The 15,502-nt window shown below is 42.7% G+C and overlaps 1 protein-coding gene across 1 annotated transcript in view; it reads left to right on the forward strand.

Annotated features, from left to right (window-relative positions):
• The window catches only part of LOC124664288, a 61,884-nt gene extending 57,860 nt beyond the window's left edge, over positions 1–4,024 (forward strand). The window contains exon 14 of the mRNA XM_047201840.1: positions 3,872–4,024. Coding sequence (XP_047057796.1) covers positions 3,872–4,024 — 153 coding nt within the window. The remainder of the gene's footprint in view (positions 1–3,871) is intronic.
• Positions 4,025–15,502: the final 11,478 nt, after the last annotated feature.

Here is a 15,502-nt window from a genome sequence, read left to right on the forward strand (position 1 = left end):
AATTAGACGCCTCTTCGGGGCTCATGGTTGCCGCGCACGACGCCCTCATCCACGAACACACTAAGACGTAGACGCCGGTGCACAGAGGCTCAACGAGGCCTCTCAAGGCCAACACATTGAGCGATCGAGAGGGTGGCCACTACCAGCTGCACTGGGAATACTTCCACCCGACCAAGCCAGTCTTCAGATGCAAGCCGGCCTGATGCCACTAGTAAGCTAGGCTTCACCTCTTATCAAAAGCGTTCCGCAATTGTGAGTATGCTTGCGTATGGATTGGCCGGTGATCTCCTTGATGAGTAGTTGTGTATGAGCGAGTCCACATGCCTGGAGGCGACGTACAAGTTCTATCGAGATGTGATAGCGGTGTTCGGCGATCTTTACTTGAGAGAACCAACTATTGCTGATAGTGCCCGACTGTTGTTGATAACCCGAGGCAAGAGGATTTCCTGGAAAGATTGACAACATAGATTGCACGCACTATGAGTGAAAAAATTATCCATTTGCATGGCAGTACCAGTATAACGGACATGCAGAGGGATGCAATATCATTCTTGAGGCAGTTGCATCATGTCAATGTTTCCTTGGCATGGCTGGTTCCCACAATTACCTCAGCATGCTCCATCGCTCGCCGGTGTTCTCAAGGCTTATAGAAGACAATGCTCTTGCGGTTAGCAATGAGATCAATGGCAATACATATAACAAACTATATTATCTTGTTGATGGCATCTATCGGGACTAGCCACACTTGTGAAGACATACCATAATCCGGCAACCGAGAAAACAAATAGGTTTGCCCAGAGGCAAGAGGCCCATGAAAGATGTGAAGCAAGCATTTTGGTGTGCTGCAAGCTTGCCGAGATATTTCCCCTGCCTAACATGGAATGTCCAGACCATGTATGGGCTGATGACTGCTTGTGTGATCATGCACAACTTGATCGTTGAGGAAGAGCGTGATGACATCCTCCATGATTAAGGATGGCAACTTGAGTTGGTTAAGCCGCAGCCAAAGGCAACATTATTTGAGGAGTTTTTTTATATGTACAGTGAGCTCTGTGATAGCCACATATTCGCTCATCTCCAAATAGATATTATTGAGCATCAATGGGCATTCACAAGGCACGAGAAGTAGACATTTATTTGAATTTTAGTTGTCAATTATGAATTTTATTTGTATCTGAATGTTGTTGTTTATTTAAATGTAATAAAGAACCTAACATTATTTTATTGCAAGCTTTTTATTATTTAGTACGCCTATAAGTAACTTGGGTTGAAAATTTAACTACAAATAAATGAAAATGGTCCGAACGACCAAAATGCACTAGGCCGCTGAGGCAATCCCGACTGAAACAGCCATTTCTGCTAGCAACATTATTTTGATGTCTATAGATTTTTTTTAGTTTAAATGCCTTGGGCGGCCGTAGATACCCTCAGCCAAGGCGAAAATGTTTTTAAACATGGAGTTGTTAGCATAAAACCACCACATTTCAGGCTAAATTTCAACTTCGATGCCACTTTACATTTTTGGAGCAAAAAACTACCACGTTTTTTTCCAGACTTTCTAGTAAAACACTAAGTACAAATTGATCATGAATTGATGGAGATTCTTACAGTACGGGCCCACCTGAAAGAGCAAATTTGCAGAGGTGGACCAGGACCCACTTGCCAGTCCAAATTAAAAAATCTAAAGTTAGCAAAAAAAAATCCCGCATGGACCAAGAGGATGCTGCTCTGTCCTTTGCTGGAGACTGCCCCTCGCCGGAGGCCGCTTCCCAGCCCTTCGCCGAAGACCACAGGGCCACTGCCTAGCCCCTCCCCGGAGACCACGGGCCGCTGTACATCCGCTCGGCGGAGACCATGGAGCCGCTGCCATGTACCACGCAGGAGACCACCTCGCCCGGGCGTTGAAGCACGAAGCAACGAATTGCAGCCAAGACCCGTCTTCCCCGGCGACGACCTCTGCTGCCGTAGTCGATTCACCGTATCTAGACCTCGCGGGGCGACCCCAACGTCCATCTCTTCATCCCCAAACAAGGTGAGCGAGCTCATGGCTCCGGCGAATAGAGGAGAAGGGGAGAGGGGGACGTAGAAGTCTTCTTCTCCAACGTCGGCGCTGAGCACATCGTCGTATTCTACAACGGCGGTGCCGCTGTTTAGACCGGTAGCGCGCCGTGGAGCTGGGGCCTGGCGGCGCTGGTCAACCAGGGGCCCTTCTACCGGACGACGCGGCTGGAGCCGAACTGTCCTCTTGCCGGCGGAGCCATTCTCGCTGGGGAAGACGAAGGAGAAAAGGCAAGCACCGGACTCTCCCCATTTCAGTAGATATTTCGATTTTTTAAGACGCATCTAGCGAGCAAAAGTTGGTTCCAGCCAGCCATCGGGCCAACAAAGGAAAGTGCCCCCCTCCCACCCCCCGTCCGACCGAACCGCTCCAGAAAAGGAAACTGGACCCCCAGCCCGGATCCCAGCAGATTAGGATCGAATCCTGACAGAATCACATCGGGCCCACCGTCCTCCCGTCCCCTATTTCCCTTCCCTTTCCTTCTACTGTTGCACGCTCCCTTCCTAGCCTCCCTTTTCTCTCTTCTTCCTCCCCATCCTGCTACTCCTCCAGGTCTTTCTTCCTCCCCCATCCTGCAACTCCTCCAGATCTCCATTGCAGCTTCTACATTGCAGCTTCTTCCTCTCTAGAAAAGCCAACAAGTTCTTCCTCCCCAGCCAGCCTGCAACTTCTTCCTCCCCAGCCTGCAACTTCTTCTCCCTTTCCCTTCAGATCTCCATTGCAGTCGACACAAAGACAGCAACTACCAGCTGAAAAATCGAATTTTGGGATTTTCAGAGGCTGGACAAACAAGGTCAGATTTGCACAGATGCTTACCTCCCCCTCCCATCTCCCCTTTGCTATATTTTGTTCAACCTTTTGAACCTGGCAACCAGATCTACAAGTTTTCTTCCCAGAAAAAGAACACAAATTGAGCAAAACACAAACAAGACCAGATATACATGGTCAGATCCATATCATCTGAACCAAGTAGTGCCTGATGCATAAAACACAACTATTCAATCACAAAATTGCTTCCTGATGCATAAGTATGTTCCTCATCCATACAAATTCATGAAAAAATGCAAATAGGCTTGTATATCATAGAAAGAGCAGCATGGACTTATAACAGGACACATGTAGATAAAAAAAACTCAACTTTGTCGACACAAACCTGTTATAATTTGGTGGGATTCTCAAGGTAGTTGCTTTTCAGTTCAGATTTTACTCAAGACAACACCTTGCAAGCAACTAAGTTAGATGATCTGATGCATACTAACCATAGAATAAGCCACAAAAAAAGGGAAGGAGTAGCAATGAATTTAGATGGTCACATAGTACTGGGAAGGTTCTATAGTAGGATTAGGTACCGTTAGTTCGTCGAAACCATCGAGACAACCAGTTCACCGAAGAACAAACTATGTTTCAACAAGAACTAGTATTGTCACATGAAAAACTAAGCAGTAAAATGTTCGACTTAGCTACCGTTTGACATGCAAAGCAAAAGTTTCTTCCGTCATAGTGCTAAAAACATAGGGTTTGCACCGTTTCTCCGTGGCTGATCGATGAAGCAAAAGTAGACAATTGATCTGGTCCATGCTAGCCTCCAGTACCTGAAAAAGCAAGTTTGTGAGAAGGTGTGAATGGTGGTGACAACCATAAACTTTGGTAGCCTATGTCATGCAGGTCTGAATAAAAAAAGCAATTCGGAAAAACAACTTAGATGGCCTTAGTGTACCAACTTAGATGAATCAGAGAAGCAACGTTAGATGCATCCATAAATAAAGTTTTCAAGTTTACTTACAAAAAATGAAATTACTTTCTGTTTTTCAGATGAGTGGTTTGGACCTGAACCTAGAACCAGACGATGTCGACATGGAAGATGCAGGAATAAATGGCAGTGACCCCTTTTTCTGCACTCAAGCTGACCAGACAGAGGTTGTCGATGAGTCTCAGGACCCACTCCTTGCTGAGCATGGTGGATAAGGTGGCGACTCTGATGTGCACAGTGGTGGAGGGCAGTAATTCAATGCAGCACCACCTCCAGCAAATCCTAGCACTGAAAACATCAACACCGCGACTATGCCTACTACAAGCCTTCCTGGTTCTTCTAACCCTGAGTTGGCGGATCATGGTGTTGATGGAGTTGCTCCTAATGAAGAAGTTGCATCTAGTCCTCAAGAACCCTTCCTAGGTATGCGATTTGACACAATCGAAGATGCCAGAGAGCACTACAATGCTTACTCAAAAAGGCTGGGGTTCTCTATCAAATCAAACACATCACTGAGGCAACCTTTCACTAAGGTGGTGCGGAAGCAACAATTTGTGTGCAACAAGTATCGGGCACCGAAAATAGAAGAGCAATTTCAAGAGGAGAGAGTCAAATTTGTAGAAGAGGTTAGCCCTGTCCAGCTAGATGATGAAGACGGGGACGGAGAAGAAGCTGGACCGTCCAAGAAACCAAAATCTGCAGGAGTTAAGCGGAAAAGGGAAAAAATAAAGCAAACCAAGTGTCCAGCAAAAATGTGTGTGAAGTTGATTAACAACAAATATCAAGTGACATATTTTATTGCAGAACACAATCACCCCATGCTTGTGAAACCTTCACTGACAAAGTACCTGAGATCACACAAAGGCATACCTGGAGATGAAAGGGAGTTCTCGAAATGCCTACATGACTGCAACTTAGAAACGGGGCGTATGATGACAGTGATGTCTTCTTTTTATGGTGAAGAATGTTTCGTCCCCTATGATCCAAAAGCTATAACAAATCTGCGAACAAGTTTGAGGAAGGAGGAGAAGGAATGGGACATTGCCGAGACGAGTGGCTTATTTTGCGAGTTGAAGGACAAGGACCCGGGTTTCTACTCTCGAATTTCTTTTGATGAAGAGCACGGGGTTGAAAACATTTTCACGGGTTGACGAGTGCTGCAAGGAAGGCTTACACAAAAGCATATCATGATTGTGTGTCATTTGATACAACTTTCTTGACTAATCAGTTCAATATGCCATTTGCTCCATTTATTGGGATAAACAGGCATGGATAGTCGTTCATGCTTGGTTGTGGTTTCCTAAGGGACGAGAAAGAGGAGAGTTTTACATGGCTTTTCACCCAGTTCCTTGATGCTATGCATGGTTTGCAGCCAACAAATATTATAACAGACCAGGACCAGGCTATGGGGAATGCAATAAAAGAAGTTTTCTTTCACACTGTGCATCGGAACTGTCGCTGGCACGTTATGAAGAAAGCAAATGAGAAGCTCGGGCCATTCCTAGGTAGGCACCCTGGTTTGGCTGAAGACTTCAATGAATGCATCAATGAAAGTATGAGTGAGGATGAATTTGAAGCAAGATGGGCAGAGATGATTGCAAAGTGGGGTTAGCTGAGCATGAAACATTTTTATGGTTGAAGAAGTATGCAAAATTCTGGGTTCCATGCTACTACAGACATCGATTCTTCCCATTTTTGCAATCAACTCAGAGGAGTGAGGAGTTTAACGCTATTCTAAAACGTTACATCAACCCTCACAACTCAATCAAGCATTTTGTTAAACAATATGAGAAGCTATAGCAAAGGATATTGGGTAAGGAGGGCCACAATGATTTCCGCACGGATGAGCTTGAGCCAGATCCATGGTCGTCGTTCCCTATTGAGAAGCAAGCCTTGGCTGTGTACACATGTCCCATCTGCCATCGGTTCAGGATGGAGTTCGCGCTCATTGGCTGTTATAATGTCCAACCACACGGCAATAATTTGTACCAGCTAGTTCCTAACAATGAGAAGTGTTATCCTTATGGTGGAAGGTACTACATGGTTAATTCTAATGGTGGGCAATTCAACTGCGAGTGTTGCAAGTTTGAGCGTGACGGTTTGCTATGTTGTCATGTCTTAAAAGTGTTTACGTATATTGGTGTTGATGCTATACCAGAGCAATACATATTGTGAAGGTGGACTCCAGCTGCATTGGAAACTGTGGTTCAGCCAACTGTCCCAACACAAGATGATGTTATGCCTGAAGAATCACGGCAGAAATTGCGGTTTGCAACTTGTCAACTAAGTTTGTTGCTTTGGCTAAGCTAGCAAGTGCATCAGACCAACATGACGCTATTGCTCATAGACATATCAGGGAAATGACAACTGAGTTTGCACAACTAAACAATGAACAGTCAGCAAATCCTAATTCTAATAGGACATCTACTTCAGCACCTACTATGCATCAGAAAACCTCTTCAGGGCCTACCCGAACACGACCAGCACCTCCACCTACAACATCAAACAGGCAGCAGGCACCTCGGTCAGCTCCAGGGCATGTGCCAACAGCACATGCTACAGGTAATGTGCCACCAGCAGCTAAACACGCACTAGCAACTTCCCAGCAAGGACACTCTGCACCGTCTGCCGCTACTCGCTAAGGTCGTCCAAACAAGAAGAAGAAAAGCACAGAGCCCGACTTTCCATATGTGCAACAGGCAAGTGACATGGTTGGGGCAAGTGAAGAAGCTATGGTTATTCTTGATCCTCCTAGGTCGAATACAAAAGGAAGAAAGAAGAATCGATACCCTGGTGGGATTGAGTTGCAAGAAAAAAGAACAATTTCGTGTACGTTGTGCGGTTTGCCTGGACATAATTCAGCAGCGTGCGAAAATTCTCTGAAAGGATGAACTCAAATTATGTCTGTTCAAGGTTTTTTTTTATGTGTGTGTCAGATCGGATAGTATTGCAAGACACAAGAACTTATGACACAGTCTTCAATTATAAGAAGTAATTGTGCTTGAAATATTGAATTTTCAATACTGCAATGTAATTTGTGCTTCCCAAATTGAATTTCAGTACTGCAAGTAGTTAGAAGGAGAGAATATACATCATTTTCCTTTCTTCCTGAGAGCTTCCCTCCATTCAATGGTGTTGTGGGTGGAAGTAACCCATGTGTGAGTCTTGATTTTCCTAATATTGAATATGTACTTCCCTCCATAGTTTGGGAGAGACCTTCCTGTCCAGTGCTCAGCATTCATAAGTGCATGGACACCACAATCCTTGCTGCGAGAAAAAAAGTGGGAAGATAAGTTATGTATTCGAGCAAGTAATTTATATGAGTTACAGAAGAACAAGTGAATCAAATTAGCATAAATTGAAGTAAGCAACTAAGCTATTATGCTGGAAAAGAAAATATTTGGAAAAGGAATTGGAAATGAAATTTTATGAAGCTAGTAAGAAGCAACCTATATATAGCAAAAGAAAATAACTTAGCCTACTTCAGTACAAGTACTTCCCCGCAGAAACTATTTTGAGGATGCTGAGTAAGCAACTTAGATGCTACTGGAGAGCAAATAACACTTTTGAGAGGAAGCAGAAAACGGGTTGTGCAGAAGCAACTAAGGTAAGGAGAAGTTGGACACAAGCAAACTTAGCTCAAAAAAAAGTAGGCAACTATGGTATAAATTGAAAAGCAAATTAGTATTAAAGTTGAACTATGGAAACGTTATTTTAGAAGCAACTAAGTTGTTTTTAGTGAAACAAATAAATGTACTTGCTGGAAGCAACTTGGGTGTCCACAGTAAGGTGAAGCAAAATAAGAACATCTAGGCTACTACTGGAAAGCAACTTAGATGTGCAGTGGGAGCAAACTTAGATGCTAAGAAAGTAAGGTAATAACTTAACTTTGGACAGCTAAAAGAAACTAAACAAAGCTGCAAAAGCAGGCAACTGAAGTATACAGTAAGCAAGTTATCTGAAAGAGTGTTTTTATGTGCTTACTTAGTTTTCTTCTTTGGAGCAAAAATGTCGCTGAGGTCAAACTTCTCGAGCTTGGTGCGTGACTTTGGGTACTCTTCATTCCATAGAGATGTTATTGCTGCCTGAAGATTCTTCACAAGCAGGGCCAATTTTTTATCATTTATTGTCCTCATAGAGTCAAGAACTTCGAATCTTCTGTCTTTGATGATGAGAACAAGCAACCAGTAGTGGTTCACTTTCACAATTGGGTCTTTCCTCATGTTTTCCAACACTGGAAGCAACACCTGTTCGTGTGGTTGGCAGATAAAAAAGAAATCAGCTCCAAACAGAACTAGAATGATTACAAAAGAATATGAATGAACACAAAAAGGAAAGAAAGGGGAAAAAAGATTACCAAGTCTTTCTTGTCAAGATGCGCATCCTTCTTCGCAAAGTACTTCTTGACATGCTTGTGATTCCAACCATATTCCTGCAGTAATGTCTACAGAAAACATTTGAGGAACCCCCGCGTGGGGCTGTTAGTTTTGCTTCGAATATATGTGCTTAACAAGTAAAAAGAAACAGAACAAAACAGACACAAAAAAGGTGTTGTGGTGCTAACCATAAATCTCAAAGGCATCACAACTTTCTTGTCATTCTTATCTTTCCTCAGCATAATTGATTCGAGGCCTAGTTTGAATACTGTGTTATCTAGCTCAACGCAAGGCATCATTGAGTTGGTTAGTTCCTGATGGGACACAAAAAACTTCTCGAAGTTGACAATGATTGGGGTGTTGTCCTTGTGCTGACCCCTTCCATTTCGTTTACCACCCGAGATAACTAGATCATAGACTTCCTTCACATCAGCTGAGCATGCATAAGTGTTTTTGCTTGAAAAGTCTATGTACGGTGACTTATAACATGCAGCTGGTCGGATGATCCGGCCAGGAGCTGCATTTGAGTTGCTTCCAGAAGCATCCTTGGAAGGTGTGACCTTGTTGGCAACAGGGGTTGGTGTTTGGAGTTCAGCTTCAGTTTGATGTCCTACACCGATAGTATCTGCTTCGTATGTCAGGTAGCCTTTCTCTCTTTCAACCTTGGTACATAAAGCAATGACTTCTTCCTCCATTTCTGGACTCCAAACATCATCGTAGTCATCGAAAATTGGAGACCCAAAGGACCTAAAAGATTGTGGTGTTATCCCATCAGATGCTGCAACTACAGGAGTTTGTTGTTGGCTTTTCTGTGGACTATCAAACCCAAGGTTGAAAGATGGCGGGTCACAACCCTTCTCCCATCTAGGATCCTTAGCTCGCGGAGGTGGACAAGTTTGACGAGTTGGACCCGATGATTTCTGGGCGGCACGGTTGGTCTGCGATCCTTGACAAGTAGAAGGCGTAGTAGGAGACTTGCGTCTGGAGGAGGTTGCGGTGTTGCACCTGTGTTGTGGGCTGCTGTTCTTGAACTAGTGGCAGCTCTTCGAAGTGAAACAGGCGCTTGATTAGCTGAAGTTGCTGCCGTATCGACCATAGTTGTGTCTGACATTGCCATAGTTGATTTTGGTCCCAACGGAGCTGCATTTTGGTTGGCAGTCTGTACTGTGACCTGATCCTGAACTATTTCAGACTGCACATTGGTATCCACTGGTCTGACACGATGCGCAACCATTTTCTATTTCATCTGGACTCCTTTATCACCCCTGATTGCTAACTTATCAAATGCAATGCACTCTGCCTGAACTTTTTGTACAACAGTGTCCCTGCGGAACTGGTCTAGTGGTGGTGTTGTTGTAGGAGAAACCCTTTGAGACCTAGCAATCTTCTCCATGAATATGTAATTGGGGTATATCTTCTCTGTTATATCAAAGTATTTTGGGCCCTGGTTGTTTGTCATGTCAATGTCTTCGCCTCTGGAAGCCGCAAACCCTCTGATATCTGAGAACGGGCTCAGTCCAGGCAATGGAGTGTTTTCTGCGCCAACTGATTGATTTGTGTTCACATTTCCCAACCTTGCAGATCTCCTTGGTGTATTCTCGAAACGAGGAGATCTCCTTGGTGTATTATCGAAATGAGCACCACAGTCTTGGAAATCATCATCCTCATTGTGATGTCCATTTGAAGGTTGTTGTTTGATGGCACCATCTTCATTGTCACCGTCCTCATCGCCTTCATCATCCTCGTCATCACCGTCTTCATCTTCTTCGTCATTGTCATTACCATCTGCATTATTGTCCTCATCATCCGCATCCTCATCATCCTCGTCATCAACAACAATAGAAGGTTCAGGCCTTTGCCTCTTCCTAACTCTTCCACAAACACCTTTTGCACTCTCTTCTGCTTGTTCAAAGTCCCCTACTTGTTCTACGAAAGTGCCCAACCTGTTGGAGATATCGGCGCATAGCTCCCCAATCATCACAACAAGTTTCTCTTTTTCTGCTCAACAAATACAAAAGCAAAAACTAGTGAGAATTATTTAGTTTTGTATGAAATCACTATGTACATTTTGAAAAACAGAAATTAAAAGTGGGAAAAGGGAAAAAAATGAAATTACCTGACATGGGTAATTCCTAGGCAACCTTGATGATACAAACTCTTCTAATCTCGTCATCCCGACAAAAAGACCGTCTCTAATAGTCACCCCCACCCCATCTTTCAACTGTAAAAAATCAGAAATGTCATATTTTTTAGCATGAGTGTGCAATTTTAACTGAAGTATGAGCGGTTTATATGAACCACGTACTGGAACAACTTAGATGTCGATACTAAAGCAACTTAGATGTGGCTAGTAAGCAGCTTAGGAACACAAACATATGTACTAATATGAAGCAATTTGGATCAGTGTAGTAAAACAACTTAGTTATTTTGGCAAGTAACTTAGATGACACATAGAAAACAACTTAGATATGTGAAAAACATAAGAATGAAGAACTAAGGTACATTTTGTAAAAAAAGAAAATTAGATGGGCTAATGTGACAACTTAGATGAGACAGAAGAAGCAAACTTACGTATTACATGAAGTAAGAAAGTTCTGAAAAAAGTCATGTTTCTGTTATCATAAGTGTGCAAATTTAACTGAAGTATGAGCGGTTTAGATGTACTAATATGTAACAACTTAGATGTGGCTAGTAAGCAGCTTAGGAACACAACATATGTACTAATATGAAGCAATTTGGATCAGGGTAGTAAAGCAACTTAGTTATAATGGCAAGTAACTTAGATGACACAGAGAAAACAACTTAGATATGTGAAAACAGAAAAAGTAAGAACTAAGATACATTTTTGTAAAAAAAGCAAATTAGATGGGCTAATGTGACAACTTAGATGAGGCAGAATAAGCAAACTTAGGTATTACATGAAGTAAGAGTGTTTTGGAAAAATGATCCGACCACATCGCAGAGGATCTACTTAAAAACAACTTAGATCAATCCAGTAAAGCAAAACTTAGGTATTACCTGAACTAAGATAGTTTTGGAAATGAACTAACATGAGGCTAGTAACCCCAGTACCACATGGTAACATGAAAAAAACATAGCTATTTTGGGTAAGTAAAAATTACCTTCATCTTTCCAGACTCTTCATTTGACTTCATATCTTTGAGCATGACAGCTTGAATTAATTTGTCATCCCATGCGGCAGCGCGTATGGGACATTCCTCAATAGATGGCACATGCTCATCAAAATCAAGAGAGTCAACATATAGTATCTACAAAAAAAGGTAAAAGAAAAAGTGAGTAAGATCTGCTGAAAAAAAGCAACACATGTTGCAGTAGTTATTACGACATAAAAACAAGGCCCAAACACGAAAGGTTAAAAAGATCAAGTACCACGAGGTGATGTAAACAGCAACACACATATTTCTTTTTGACCCCCATCTTTTTCACTTCTTGAACAATCTGATCAACTGCAAACTGGCACCAATTAGACTTCCTCATGACATTGAGATCCACTAGACTTGGATATGACCTTGGACTAATATTGGCACTTGTTGACGGTGATATAAAACAGCTCACAACAGCAGCACAGTATGCCCGTAGGAACTTCATATCAGCTGCCCCTGCTATTTCCTGAATCATCTTGCGCCATTGCTTGAAACCTGGTGCATACCCACCATGAATGTTGTACTCTTCGTTCATGAAGGCTATTGGTTCAGTTTCCATTTCATACCATACAGGCAATCCTTCATTGGGCAGCCCAAAGACTTTGTTGTAACTTGCTGCATCGACGGGAATGGTCCCCCTCCCTGGTATAGCTAGCTCACTTCTAATTGGGTCAAAACATGCCAAGACTCACATGCTTAGATCAACAGGCATCTCAGTAGCTTTAACCATCATCATTCCTCCCCACCCCCACTCTGTGATCAATGTCTTCTGATCACCTGATAAAATTTCATTCAACTTCGCAAGTCTAGCAGGAGACGCTTTATTCCTACCAAGCTGCACACCATGATAAGGAGAAAAAAGGTCAAATAATAATTCAGGTCAATTGCACACAAAACATAAGAAAACTAATACACATATTTGAAGAAACACAAAATCGAGGAAGTATGAATTGGACATACCGACAGGAACGCACGGCTTTTCTTAGGTTCAACCACAGTAGCAGAAGGTCCAGCAACATTTTCTGCATGATTACCACCTGAAGTAGCTCCACGGGATCGTAAATTAGTAGCGGGTACACGATTCGGACCATTCATGTTTATAGGATTATCCGCAAATGCAGCCTGAAAAAAGGAACAACATATTCAACATATTCAACATAAGTAAGGACAAGGTAATGTCATAACAACTCAATTTACTTCCAAAAAACAACTATGCCATGCTACCAAAAGACAACTCAAATACTTTCAAAAAAGCAAACTTAAGTATGCTATGAAAACAAATTAAGGTCAGATGCTATACCTGCTGGCGAGGCTGCACGCCTGTTACTGCAGGTCTGCCCGTTGCTCCATCTAGTAGTTGTAGACGCGGAAACCTCTTAGTCACCTCCCTACCCTGTTGGTGAATAGAAACAAAAACCAAAAATCAATTTAACATGCTTACATACGTACATAAAAATGTACCATGCAACTCTAGATCACCCCTTATGCAAGTTAGTCTACATGGTCATACAAACGTACAAAAGCTCTGTTTTGCTAAAACTTCGGGAAAACATGACTGAAAGCAGACATCAATTTTGCTCTACTAGCCGCTAGTTATATTGCGGCATATTCTAAGGGATGCAACTTAGTGTATAAGATCGGTTCAGCTTGATAGCATTAAGGAAATGGGATAATGACAAAACGGCTTATTTAAGACAGATAATGGCTAACTCAAGGCATGGTTCATGGCATGAAATCAAAAAGCAACTTAAATAAGAACCACCAGCCAAACTTAATTACTCCTAGTGGACAACTTAATCATAATAACAAAACAACTTGTTTAAGACAGATAATGGGCAACTCAAGGCATTGTTCATGTCATGGAAAAATCAGAAATCAACTTAAGTAAGAACCACCAGCCAACTTAATTACTTCTAGTGGACAACTTAATCATAATGACAGAACAACTTATTTAAAACATAGATAACGTCAACTCGTGGCATCGTTCATGGCATGGAAAATTCAGAAAGTAATTTAAGTAACAACCACGAGCCAACTTAATTACTCCTAGTTGACAACTTAATTATAATGACGTAACAACTTATTTAAAACATGAATAATCGCCAACTCGTGGCATCTCATAGCATGGCAAAATCATAAAGCAACTTCAATAAGAATCACCAGCAACTTCAATAAGCAGCATCATATGAATTAGAATGTTCCAAGGTGCAAAATAACCACTAAAGAACATAAGCAAATACTGGCATCATCTAAAATTGGTAGCCTATATCAAGCAGGTGCACTAGCATGGAAAAAACAACTTAGGCTAGAATAAGTATCAACCACAACTGCAAAGTTACTCTACATGATCCATGCAGAACCTACATGCTCTGGACTGCAAAAACTTGGAGAAACCATGGTTGGAAAAACATGTAAACCACTGAGTACCAAGTTGCAAAAATAAATCACTGAGAACATAAAGCTGTACTAGCATCATCTAATTTCGGGTGTACCACACACAACTGAACCAAAATTATTCCAACCATGCTCTACAGGGAAACCATGGGAACCATAACAACAAGTACAAATTACTCCAAACCATGCTCTACAGGGAACCATGAGAACCATATAACAAGGACAAAAGTGGATCTACAGGGGAGAGTCCATGCACTGCCATCCATCTACTTCCAAAATCCCGCACCATGAAAATGGGGACAAAATTGACCAGAAAATCAAGTCCTACTGGGGGATTTGGGGATCTGAGCATATATCGCTTACCTGAGTAGCTGGATCTGCAACTGCTCTAGCGTGCGGACACGGCGAACGCACACGGGACGATCTCCGTCCACGATTTGGGCGAAACACCACGCGCCTAGTGCACGACCACTGATACGGCGGCGATGAAGCTCCTGGACGGTGAATCGACTGCACCCGCCAGAGAGAAGGTCGATCTCTGTCGCGGAGATCGAAGCAGTACCTCGCGCCTCGCCCTCACCGCCGTCGACCTCCCGCTCCTTACGCCTACTGAGCTCACGAGGACCTCCCCGGAAGCCTAGCGAATCGAGCGCCGGCGAGCAACCTACCCCTCACCCCTGGACCCCTAGCGAATCGCGGCGCCAGCGAGCACGCCGTCGCTCACCCGGAATCCTAGCGAAATTGCCGGCCGGAGCTCGCGACGAGAATGGGGAACGAGCGAGAGAGACGTTCCCCGAATGTCTTCCACGCACGTGCGCGAGGCGGGTGGGGCCCTCAGGCATGGTGCGGTCGCGAGGAGGGTGGGCCCTCAGGTGGGGACATGTTGGAACAGCGCCCAGATCTCTGATCGTTGAAGCGAGATCCAACGGCCAGGAAACGTTGGCTCGGCAAAACAAGCTGGCCACCGTGCACTTTTTAGCGTTTGGGTTTTTTAATATGGACCATCATAATAGTGCCACATCATCCTCATGGGTGGGTCCACTGTCAGAATCTCTGTCAATTCGAGATCAATTCGTATTTAGTGTTTTATGAGAAAACCGAAGGGAAAATGCGGTAGTTTTTTTTTGCTCTAGTGGTATCAAAGTTATAATTTAACCGGAAATGCGGTGGTTTTATGCTAACAATGCCAGCTATGCAAATTTTGGGCGTGGCAGCTTAGTTAATGAGGCCGCCCCCACTGACCCTTCCTATTCTCCGCTCATAGCGGGAGCCATCCGGCGCTCCGCACAGAGCGGGCAAATTCAGGGCCGGCCCATTAACGATGGCAGCGTCTGCTTTTCCGCTGTTCTTCACTTTATTCCGATTTTCCTGGTTTTTCGGTTGTTTTTTCGATTTTTCTGGTTAGCTTTTTTCAAACTTTAAATTATCAAGTTTTTCTGAAAGTTTTAAAATCCGAACTTTTTCAAATTTTGAACATTTTTGAAATTCGAACATTTTACAGATCCAATTGTTTTTAGATTTGAATTTTTTTTAAAAAAATAGACTTTTTTTATTTGTAATTTTTTTTTGATCCGAACATTTTTTAGGTTTGAAGAGTTTTAAAAGTTGAACATTTTTTAAAAATTTAAACATTTTTCATATTCAGTCATTTTTAAATTCGAACACTTTTTAGATTGGAATAAATTTTAGATATAAACATTTTTTTTGAACATTTTGAAATTCAAATATTTGTGAAATTCGAACATTTTTTAGATTCAAA

The sequence above is a fragment of the Lolium rigidum genome, chromosome 6 (genome assembly GCF_022539505.1).
Source record: "Lolium rigidum isolate FL_2022 chromosome 6, APGP_CSIRO_Lrig_0.1, whole genome shotgun sequence".
NCBI lineage: Eukaryota > Viridiplantae > Streptophyta > Magnoliopsida > Poales > Poaceae > Lolium > Lolium rigidum.